Here is an 11949-nt window from a genome sequence, read left to right as displayed (position 1 = left end):
GAGAGAGAGAGAGAGAAATGAGTTTGCTGCCTATTAAACACACAAATCGTGAAATTCATAGATTTTACACTTCGATGTAGATGACGCCAACTCTGTGTTAACGGAAGTGATGACGACGTTAGTGTTTAACTAAAAACGTGGTTAAAATTTGAAAGAAAAATTATTTAAAAATACATGAACTAATTTTCTTTTGCTCATAAAATACACTGACTATTTTGGATCTCCGCTTAATACACAAACTAATTTTTGTATCCCAGTAAATATACTAACTTTTGAATTTTGTAGATTTTACACATTGATTTAGACGTTGTCAACTATGTTTAATATTAGTGAAGATAACATTAATGTTTAACTAAACACATATTTAAACTATGAAAAACAAACTCACCTTCATGCAAAATCTCAAATCAGTTGAACTCTAGTTCAACTTAGTTTCAATTTTAATTCAAGTTAGTTTCAAACCGAATTCCCTAGTATGTTCTAACTTCTCTTATTCTCCAAACTTTGAAAGAAAAATTATTTAAAAATACATGAACTAATTTTCATTTACTCATAAAATACACAAACTATTTTGGATCTCCACTTAATACACAAACTAATTTTTGTATCCCAGTAAATACACTAACTTTTGAATTTTGTAGATTTTACACATTGATTTAGACGTTGTCAACTATGTTTAATATTAGTGAAGAAAACATTAATGTTTAATTAAACACATATTTAAACTATGAAAAACAAACTCACCTTCATACAAAATCTCAAATCAATTGAACTCTAATTCAATTTAGTTTCAATTTTAATTCAAGTTAGTTTCAAACCGAGTTCCCTAGTATGTTCTAACTTCTCTTATTCTCCAAATGTTATTTTTCTTCTTCTTTTTCGTTTTGAATTCCTTTTATATCGCTTTGAATGAGTCGATTTCCATGTTATGAAAAAGACAAAAAACGTGGTAATTTCCAAACGAGTTTCTGATTTTGGAATTAGTTTAGTGTTATGCATTTCTGATTCTTCCCCTATTCGCTTTGATTGCAGTGATAATGAGTTAGTCGAAGTTAATGTACACTGTGGAAGCATAACAGAGAAGAAAACTAATAATATAATCTATATGAGAGGATTTAAAAGATTTTTAAGTGAAAGGTAATATCGTTTTCACTTGTGTTAAACATAGTTGATGTCGTCTAAATATATGTGTAAAAGCTACAAATTTTATAATTTTGTTTATGTAATTGGATACGAAAATTACGTTGTGTATTAAACGGGGATCCAAAATAGTTTATGTATTTTATGAGAAAATAAAAATTAGTTCATGTATTTCAGAGTTAAACACTAACGTCGTCATCATTTCTGTTAACAACGTCGTCCAAAACGAAGTGTAAAATCTATGAATTTCAAAAGTGTGTATTTAATAGACAAAAAAATTAGTTCGTGTCTTAAACGGAGATTCAAAATAATTTACGTATTTTATTAACAACTAGAAATTTTTTAAGGAATTTTCCCAATTATCATCCAACAAATGTAATACATTAAAAAAAAAAGCTAATTGAATAGATCATCAGATATTTTCCCTCTAAAGTCTAAACCTTTCTCTACACCCAAACCCATCACTCACATTACTCGACTCTCCCATCATCATCGCCATCGGAGATTCTGATCGGAGATGGAGCCGGCATTGACGGATATTTGCGAAATCATCGAGGAGAATCCGATCAACTTCTCTGAGAATCTCGTTTGGATTTGCCGGCAGTGTCCGCACGAATCAGCCAGCGTCTCTCGGAGCCACCTCAACGCTCTCTTGGCCGTAGCTCGGATCATCTCCAGGAACGTCGACACGTCAGAGAATCACGGCAAACTCGCCGTCCTCGATTTCCTCCACGCTGTTCCGACCTCGTTCCGCCGATCGTTCTGGCCGTGCTCGTTCACGCTGGAGTCGATTACGGAGTTCTATCGCACCTTCCTAGCGTACGTCTCGTGTCTGTCACATGAATTTGGGAGTAAGGTTGTGGAGATTGCAGGGGAGGCCATCGGTGATGACGTGGACATGGATCCAGCAATCTCTAGGGCTTTCTTGGTTGCTCTTTCTCATAATGGATTCCCATCGATTCAACAGTCTGATGGTGATGAGATGATTACAATGCTGCTCCATCAGTTTAGCACGAATGAGAATGCGTCATGTAGTGGAGGATCTTTCTCTGTGTTTAGGCAGCAAGTTGATTCCTTTGAGGACGAGTCTGTCGAGAGTTTGGAGAAGCAAGAGATTACTTTCAAGTTGATGGCTCATGTTTTGGATAAAGTGAAGGTTGATTCTGAGCTCTATGATCAGTTGAGTTGTATAGCTAAGAGGCAGCTTCAGTCCATGTCTGCATTTCTCAAGGTAATTGTTTTTGTGGCTGCTTAACATATTTGTGTAGTTAATGGGAAGGAATAGGCCGAGAGATGTAGTGCCTATTGGCATTGGTGATTGAGGTCTTACGATGATGATTTTAATTCTGACTTTTGTTTCACAGTCAAGAAGGCAGGACTGGAATGACCAAGACTCGGTTTTGAAAACTAGAGTGGATGCCAAACTGTTTGTTTATCAAGCTGCAGCGAAAATGAAAATCAAGAGTCTTGTGTCCCTTGAAACAGACGGAAAGACATATAAAAAGCTGGCAATGGAGACTCTTACATTGCTGTTTGATGCTGCGGAAGCTTGTTTGACATCCGTGTGGCGGAAAATGAAGGCCTGCGAAGAACTGTTCATATCTCTGCTTTCTGGGATTGCGGAAATGGCAGTCGCAAAGGGAAGATGTTTACTACATGGGCTGTTTGTCCGACTTAGACCACTGGTACTAGCTGTCTGCGCACAGGTAATTCTGTTTTGTGGCAACTTATTTGAGAAACATGGTTTAGGCTAGTGGTGGGTGTTAGGCCGAAGTATAGTTGAACACATCATGTCACGACTCCTCTTGAGTCTGGATATATCTTAAGTGACTAATAGAGGTTTCTTTTTGTTGGAACAGCCTGATACTTGGGTGAGAAATCAGAGGAATATCTTTGAGAGTGTATCTAAAATCTGTTGTGAGATTATTGAATCTGTTTGGGCCACGGATCGAGCTTTAGTTAACACTTTCATCGTGGGGTTAGCTTCAAGGATCCATGAAAAAAGTGATTACGAAGAGCAGGTTACTCTTAACCTTTCCCTTAGCTTGATTAGTCACCTTTCTTGTGTTGCACTCTTAATAAGCCTAATCATTTGGCCTTCAGGTTGGAAGAGAGAGGGAAGTTCCTACTATACCGCTGAATGTTGTACGGCTGCTTGCTGATATCAGCGTTGCTGTTAAAAAGCCTGAAGTAGCGGATATGGTTTTCCCATTTTTTATTGAAAGCCTAGAAGAGGGTGATACTTCAACTCCTTGCTCTTTGCGACTCCAGGTATGGCTCCATTTCAAGTGATAACTTTCTGGCTATTATTCTATCTACTCAAACTCTGGAAATAGAGCGACTACAGATATCTTTTTCTTTTTTCTTTTCTTCTTGGCATATTTACTTATGCATATATATGTAGCTTCTTGACGCTGTATCTCGGATAGCAACATTAGGATTTGAGAAGTCCTACCGCGAGACAGTAGTTCTCATGACTAGAGGTTACTTGAGAGAAATATTGACGGTAGTATCTGTGGAAAGCAAAACTTCAGAACCAACATCTAGAAAGGAGCACGTAGAGGTATAATGTAATCTGATACTTTGTTCATTTTCTGTGTTTTCTTTTTGATCTTTCCTATTACACTAATGCTTACATGTGTTGGATTGCAGACTCTTGCTGCAGGCTTTCTTACAATTGCTAATGGTCTTATGAAAACAAAACTTCGTGCAGACTATCGCCATCTGCTGCTTTCCTTATGTTCGGATGTAAGCCTGGCTTCTGAGTCTAAAAGTGGAGGGTAATTAACCATTTACATGATCCTAGTTTGTATAAATCTATTTTTATAGGTGTTAAATAGAGAAACATAGAATACAAAATTCTTCCCGCAACTCAACAGTACGAGAAATTGAAATCATGTTTAACTCTCCGACTATCCTTATATAGCTCAGTATAATAATTGATCCAGTAACGTTTCTCCATGTTAAATCACTTTTTCTGCTGAGAATGATTGTACTTTTAATGCGTGCTTCATTTTCTTATAGGAGCGGTGCAGACATGTTAGGTCCTCTTCTTCCTGCTGTTGCGGAAATATGTTCAGATTTGGATCCTACTTCAAATGTGGAACCATCACTTTTGAAACTGTTTCGCAATTTGTGGTTCTATATAGCCCTTTTTGGCTTAGCGCCTCCTATTGTTAAACCTCAACCTGCAGGAGGGCCTTACATGTGGAACACTCAGTGGTCTCTTGCTGTTCAGAGGATTTCTCAGGGCACTCCTCCCCTAGTAAGTTAGCCTAACGACTGTATCATTTTACTGGCTCCATCTCAGCTTATATGTATTATGTACTGAGGTTTACATCTTCCAAGACAAAAAATTTCTGTGTTTTAATTTTAACTTATTGAGTATATGGTCTTTGTAGGTCGTCAGTTCTGTAAAATGGCTTGAAGACGAATTCGAGCTCAATGCGCTTCGTAGTTCTGATAGTTCTCGAGGAATTGGGAATAAGAAGGTAGCTTCAACCCAGAGAACTGCTCTTGCAATTGCCTTGGGTGGTCGAGTTGAAGTTTCAGCACTGAACACTATCTCAGGTCCAACATATGCGATGTGTTTGAATTCGATATCTAGAAATATGACAATATTGTTAGCTTTAGATATATAGCAATGTTGTTGATCCAACGAGTACAATGACTAAACAGTTCTCTTTCTTTTATTCAGGGGCGAAGGCTACCTATCTACTTGCAGTAGCCATTTTGGAGATCATACGTTTTACTAGCAATGGGGGTATCCTTAATGGTGGCTCAAGTGTGTCTGCCTCTCGAAGTGCCTTCAGTTGTGCCTTCGAATACCTGAAATCTCCAAACCTCACTCATGCTGTTTCCCAGTGTTTGACTGCAATTGTGCATAGAGCCTTTCAAGCAGCAATATCATGGCTGGTATGTAATTTCCTGATTATGTTTATTAGGTGGGCAATTCTTAGCTTATATAAGCAGTTTGGTCTTTATGTCAACTGTCAGAAGTACCAGCTTGGGTTTTCTGTTATATTTTTTCCTTATGTGTTTGTAAGCATTCTAGCAGTAGATGAATGTTATGGATATGTTCATCTCGTTTCAGGAAGATCGGATATCTCTTACTGGGAAAGATGATAGTATTAGGGAATCTACTATGAATGCACATGCATGCTTCCTCATAAAGAATATGTCACAGAGAGATGAACACATTCGAGATATCTCAGTGAAGCTGTTGAATCAGATTAGGGACAAGTTTCCCCAGGTAGGAATAATCGACAATCACGCATTACTTAATGCAACATGAATCAGCTAACAATAATATATGCAGATCCTCTGGAGCTCATCTTGTCTGGATAGTTTGCTATTCTCGGTTCATGACAATGCACCTTCAACGGTTGTCAACGATCCTGCTTGGACTGCTGCCGTTCGATCTTTATACCAAAAAGTTGTTCGAGAATGGATCTGTATATCACTTTCATATGCTCCATGCACTATTCAGGGTTTGCTTCAGGTTTCCTTCTTTACGCCTGGTTATATATTTATGAACACTTTGATACGAGAACCTTGCTGCAATCAAATACTTCTGTCTGGAAGTGCTTTATTACATCCTTGTTCTGCATCTAAATCTCTTTTAAAACTTTAGGCTCCCCTGTTTTCTCGAAATGCTTGAATATGTGAGGTCTCCTTTTATTAATTTCTCTCTATATCACTGTTATTATTCAATGTTTCTGAATTAATTCACTGGTCACTCACAGAAAATAGTTTTCTATTCATGATTATGCATTGCTTAAAATATTGGTTCAGCCTGCTGCTACTTTGAGTGGAATTAGGATTTATTTTGTTGATTCTTTTCTTGAATCACCAGAGTGTTTGTTGCATGCATTTATTGACTTCCGTTAATACATCTCAGGATAAACTGTGCAAGGCAAACACATTGCAGCGAACACAAACTACAACTGATGTGGTTTCTCTTCTAAATGAGATAAAGATCGGAACTGGGGAAAATGAAATTTGGTCTGGAGCAAAAACAGCAAATATTCCAGCTGTGATGGATGCAGCAGTTGCAGCGTCTGGGGAAAATTTAAAAGCTTCTGAAGCCTTTAACTTGGAGATACTTGGTAGTGGTTTCGTTAATGCAATGTATAAGTGTAAGCATACCGGACAAATTTCTGGCTTGGTTAGATTGGGAAACAGTATTGGCAATGACACTTTGATAAATAGTTCTGTTCGGAGCCTTCAACAAATTGTTAATACTTCTACGAATGGAGGAATTACTGACAAGTCGCAATTTCGAGAAACTTGTTCTCAGGCAACAGCAGTACTACTGTCAAATCTGGTAAGTAAGGACAAATGTATTTCCCATATCTTCCCGCTAATTAGTATCTTATACGGTTACATGTTCTATTTTTTCTTTTCATTGTTGCAGCAGGCTGGTGAGCCTAAAACAGATATCAAGGGGTCTTCTCGTTTACTGCGTCTCCTTTGTTGGAGTCCAGCTTATATATTAACTCCAGATGCTATGGAAACTGGAGTATTCATTTGGACCTGGTTGGTTTCTGCTGCTCCACAACTGGGATCTCTTGTTCTTGCGGAACTTGTTGATGCTTGGACATGGACAATTGATTCAAAACGAGGACTATTTGCATCTGATGTGCGATACTATGGCCCAGCTGCAAAGTTAAAGCCCCAACTTGCCCCTGGAGAACCAGAAGAGTCACCTGATAGTGACCCTGTCGATCAAATAGTCGCTCACAGACTATGGCTTGGATTTTTAATAGATCGCTTTGAGGTTAGGCTTTATGCTAAATACATTACGCATAGCAATTGTATGTAAACCATTAACATTATTTCTGCTTTGAAGTTAGATAAGACGAACAAAACTGTTACGAGTAACTGAGTTTTTTTTTTATTATGATCGTAGTTGAATTTGATATTATTGTCCTTGTAACATTATTAGAATTTTCATACTGAGTCATTTTGTGTTTATTACTTCCATGTTTTTTAGGTCGTTCGGCATAGTAGCGTGGAGCAACTCTTGTTGTTTGGTCGGCTGTTACAACGGAGTACAAGTCTTGACTGGTGCTTTACCCACCACCCGGCAGCGACTGGTACCTTTTTTTCCTTGATGCTCCTTGGCCTGAAGTTCTGCTCATGCCAAAAACAAGGCAATATGCATAAATTTAGACATGGACTTGAACTGCTGGAAGATCGAATCTACAGGTGACTTTTTGTTATTACCCCTGTTTTTGTCACATTGTAGATTTGCTTGGTTAAACATATTACAATGTTCGGTAGTCGTCTCACAGGTGGCGATTAGATTAAGAGTTTCTTAGATCTTTATCGTTATCTCTGATAATATTGTATTTTGAACGTATTCCAGGGCTTCTTTAGGATGGTTTTCTCGTCAGCCAGAGTGGTACGATGTAAACATTCCGAACTTTTGTCAGAGTGAGGCTCAATCTGTGTCAATTTTTGCTCAGTATCTGTTAAACGAGCGATCAGATTTTAGCCAATCTGATTCCAATGAAATAGCTCATGAAAACGGGAAATTAGCTGAACTGGTATGGTAGCTGTCCTCTTTAGTTTTCTACTTTCATGCTGGTATACAAAGCATGTGGATGCAAAAAAAGATGTTTATTTGGGATGGATGTTTACAGATTGTCTGGGGTAAAATGGACAACTATGCAGTGGGAAAGGAGAAGAGGAAGCAACTGCTTCTTATTCTTTGCCAACATGAATCTGATAGGCTTGACGTTTGGGCACAACCTATTTGTTCAAAGTAACAGATCCTCTTTATGGTGTTTCCAATTATTAGGTTTTTCACATACCTACGTTGTTGATAGTCTTCTAACTTGCAATTTATGTACAGGGACAGTCCATATTCACGGCTAAAAGTAAGCTCTGGGAAATGGACTGAACATGCTAAAACTGCCTTTTTAGTGGATCCAAGGATTGCTATATCATTAGTATCAAGATTTCCAGCAAATATTGCTTTGAAATCCGAAGTCACTCAGCTAGTTCAGGTACGATTTTACAGAGGTCATTACATTTAGGACTTGAAAAAGACAGTTTTTGTATATTTTTTGGTTAGAGGTGAACTATATTGAAAGTTTGTTAGTAAGTTAAGAGAAGGATATCAACAAAACTAGTGAGACATGATGAATACCAAACGAATATCTTATATGCTACTTTTATTTGACTAATTTATCAAAGTTATAAAACCTTTTGTTGACAATTAGATTGGTTAGTTATACTATACACGCAAGCTTCAGATCTCTTGGTGTAAAAAGTCACAAACTGATTTATGACTATTTTTTGTATTATCTGAGTGATGTTGGCTTCAAGTTCTCACCAATAGTACTCTTTTGCAGGCTCATATAGTAGATCTTCGTTCAATTCCGGAGGCATTACCATATTTTCTCACACCTAAAACTGTTGAAGAGAACTCAGTGCTGTTGCAGCAGCTGCCACACTGGGCTGCTTGTTCAATTACACAGGCTCTTGAATTCCTCACTCCTAATTATAAGGGCCATCCGCGTGTCATGGCATATGTCCTGCGAGTTTTAGAGTCCTACCCCCCTGAGCGAGTCACTTTCTTCATGCCACAGTTGGTGCAGTCTCTGCGCTATGATGAAGGGGTAAGTCTTAAAGTGAAAATCTACAGATCACTCTTTCTTTCCACGTTTTTTTTTTCAAATCTGTGTTCTTCTATCAGTCACACATTTTTCAGAAGCCAAGCCTGTTCTTCTTCTCGTTAGGCTCTCAGTTGTATGTTTTTCTAATTGATCTTCAAAAATTGTAAAAATTTACATATCTCCAGGGGCTTGATGTTGTGTGATATGTTACTTGATATGTGTTTCCTCTCACTGGTTATAATGCTCATTTTTAAACCTTTTTGCTAACAGAGGCTGGTTGAAGGGTATCTTCTTAGGGCTGCCCAAAGAAGTGACATATTTGCTCATATCCTCACTTGGCATCTGCAGGTGAGTTTAATTTTGTGGTGTTTGCGAAAGACCATTTATTTTTTCTTAAATTCCTGAACTCTGTTTTATATACTGTCAGGGTGAGTCTTTTCAGGAAACAGTGAAAGATGGTGCTTTCGATAAGGTTTTGTTCACTATTACCCCTTTTGTACTTATAGCATTGGTTTCAACTTCAGTGTAGAATCTTTACCGTAGTATTGTTTGTCCAATTAAGTAACTATGCAACTGATTAGATTTATTATTCACAACATGCAAATTATCCCAATAGATTTCAAAATTGGTTTCATGATGGTCTATTGTTCTGCTTTTATATTTTACCTTTTTCTTGAAAATAATCTTCTGGAGATAGCATTGATAAGAGCAAGTCATAAAACATGAAAAGGCCAATAGTATGTTGGCTGTAACACTCTGTGCTCGTGGGCTTGTCTCTGTTATATTTCAGAATGCATCATTCCAAGCAATCTTGTCAGAGGTTCGACAGCATATCATCGATGGGTTTACTCCCAAGGCATTGGACTTGTTCAATAGAGAGTTTGACTTCTTTGAAAAGGTTACATCTATATCTGGGGTATTATTTCCTCTTCCAAAGGAAGAACGAAGAGCTGGTATCAGGAGGTAGCATTCTAATATTTAATTTTTGTAACTGGATATAATGGTACAAATGAATCTGCGCGTTAACATGCAACATGAACTATAATATTTTATGTGGCAGGGAGTTGGAGAAAATCAAAATGCAAGGAGAAGACCTTTATTTGCCTACGGCTCCTAACAAGCTTGTTAAGGGTATCCAGATAGACAGTGGCATACCCCTACAATCAGCTGCCAAAGTCCCTATCATGATAACTTTTAACGTTGTCGATCGTGATGGTAACCATAATGATGTGAAACCACAGGCTTGTATTTTCAAGGTGAGCTTATGCATATATACGTTTCCTAAGTTTATGAGCCGATCTGAAAACTGGTCTCCTGTAATTTTTACATAGTGACCAAACATAGATAGATACCCCTTTCCTCTTGTCGCCTCTCCCATTTATTTTATCATTCCCTTCTATACACTCCTTTTTGTTATGCCAGTGTTAGCTGAAGACTTATATGTGCTGCACCGGTTGGTATAAGGTAACCTAATCCTCTCTTGTTTCATTAGGTTGGAGATGATTGTCGTCAAGATGTTCTTGCCCTTCAAGTGATATCACTTCTTAGAGACATATTTGAAGCGGTTGGTCTTAATCTTTATCTGTTTCCATATGGAGTACTTCCAACTGGGGCTGGGAGGGGGATCATTGAGGTATGTTCTAACTCATTCGCATTTCTCAATCCAAATGTGAATTGTGTGTTTTATTATTTTTTTCTTCTTATAACAGGTAGTGCCAAATACAAGAAGCAGAAGTCAAATGGGTGAATCAACCGATGGAGGCTTGTATGAGATCTTTCAACAGGAGTTTGGACCCGTTGGCTCACCCTCCTTTGAAACTGCAAGGGGTAACTTCCTCACCAGTAGTGCTGGTTACGCGGTGGCCAGTCTCTTACTCCAGCCTAAAGACAGACACAACGGAAATCTCCTCTTCGACAAGTATGATAACCTCTTGAAACCTCTCTTCTGAATCATTTCATGACATGACCATTACATTTTTTTTTTTTTGTGAATGTAGCATGGGAAGGCTTGTTCACATTGACTTTGGTTTCATTTTCGAAACTTCCCCTGGTGGAAACATGCGTTTTGAGAGCGCACATTTCAAACTGAGCCACGAGATGACACAGTTGCTTGATCCATCAGGTGATATGAAGAGCGAAACTTGGCATCAGTTTGTCAGGTAAAAAACTTCCTCAACACGTTATCTTATTGACCTAATTCCAAAGAGAGGTTCTGAGACGGTTCTATACTCTCTCTCTCGTTATAGCTTGTGTGTTCAGGGTTACTTGGCTGCTCGCCGGTACATGGAGGGGATCATTAGTACAGTGGAAATGATGGTGGAGAGTGGATTGCCTTGCTTTAGCAGAGGGAATCCAATTGAGAAACTTCGCAAGAGATTTCATCCTGAGATGAGTGAGCGTGAAGCTGCACACTTCATGATCAATGTATGTACCGATGCCTACAACAAATGGACCACTTTTGGTTACGACTTGATACAGTATCTGCAGCAAGGCATCGAGAAATAAACGCCAAAATGTTCCAATATAATTTTACCATTTTTCAAATAGTTTCCGTATTATGGTAAATAAACATTCCCTTTTGAAAGAAAAATATCATTTACTTATATGCTTTAGGTTTGTATAATTTTTTTTTAACGTTTCTACATTACTAATTTTGATACATCCTACTTTATATAATAGATATATGTAAAATAATGAATATGTTTTTAATTTTAGTTATAACAAAATGTTGATAAAAAATCTAACAAAATCTTTCTAAAATTTTAAAATAGTTTATTTAATTAATACCATTGATTAATTTCGTAATTAATAATATATAATATTATACATTAATTTAAATAAAATTTTATCATAAAATAAAATAAAATAAAAGTGTGCTATTTTTCAAATTTTATAATTATATTCTATATCTTCTTTATTAAAAAGGGCGTATCATCGAACATGGATCTTATAGGGCGGCTCGGAGCGATGCAGTCAGACGTGCATTCTTATATGATGGTAGAATTGTCGGCTGTAAAATCATCTATGTAATATTTCTCATCGTTGTAATAGCATAATTAATCAGACATTAAAAAAAAAATACCATAAAATTCATACTAGGTATATTTCATCAATTACATCTATTTAACTATTTAAGCTAATCTATTTAATATATAACATTTCTAAAAAAAATCTTATAAATTAT

General features: G+C 37.2%; 1 protein-coding gene across 2 annotated transcripts; it reads left to right on the top strand.

Annotated features, from left to right (window-relative positions):
• The first annotated feature begins 1431 nt into the window (after window positions 1-1431).
• Window positions 1432-11479, top strand: LOC103871306 (phosphatidylinositol 4-kinase alpha 1). 2 transcript variants are annotated; one of them, XM_009149542.3, is made up of 26 exons: window positions 1432-2371; window positions 2505-2846; window positions 3000-3161; window positions 3244-3411; window positions 3545-3703; window positions 3793-3920; window positions 4165-4405; window positions 4542-4710; window positions 4838-5055; window positions 5234-5392; window positions 5459-5641; window positions 6041-6466; window positions 6560-6919; window positions 7136-7350; window positions 7511-7691; window positions 7788-7909; window positions 8000-8153; window positions 8502-8768; window positions 9036-9113; window positions 9193-9237; window positions 9556-9728; window positions 9826-10021; window positions 10258-10398; window positions 10475-10683; window positions 10763-10924; window positions 11012-11479. In XM_009149542.3, exons 1-26 carry the CDS (start codon window positions 1658-1660, stop codon window positions 11268-11270), a joined length of 5631 nt encoding a protein of 1876 aa, XP_009147790.1. In that variant the 5' UTR covers window positions 1432-1657; the 3' UTR covers window positions 11271-11479. The 2 variants fall into 2 exon arrangements, with proteins under 2 accessions (XP_009147790.1, XP_009147789.1); XM_009149541.3 differs by having other exon boundaries at window positions 6557-6919.
• The last annotated feature ends 470 nt before the right edge of the window (window positions 11480-11949 follow it).

Source organism: Brassica rapa, chromosome A06 (genome assembly GCF_000309985.2).
Source record: "Brassica rapa cultivar Chiifu-401-42 chromosome A06, CAAS_Brap_v3.01, whole genome shotgun sequence".
Lineage (NCBI taxonomy): Eukaryota > Viridiplantae > Streptophyta > Magnoliopsida > Brassicales > Brassicaceae > Brassica > Brassica rapa.
Note: the sequence above shows the minus strand (reverse complement) of the source record. Positions and strands in the feature narration are given on the sequence as shown.

Excerpts from the sequence above, each read along its gene's own strand:
- LOC103871306 (XM_009149541.3), top strand. The coding sequence starts at position 1,658 with ATGGAGCCGGCATTGACGGATATTTGCGAAATCATCGAGGAGAATCCG. Across the intron at positions 8,154-8,501 it reads AAGTCACTCAGCTAGTTCAG|GCTCATATAGTAGATCTTCG; the intron begins GTACGATTTTAC and ends ACTCTTTTGCAG. Across the intron at positions 10,399-10,474 it reads CTGGGAGGGGGATCATTGAG|GTAGTGCCAAATACAAGAAG; the intron begins GTATGTTCTAAC and ends TTCTTATAACAG.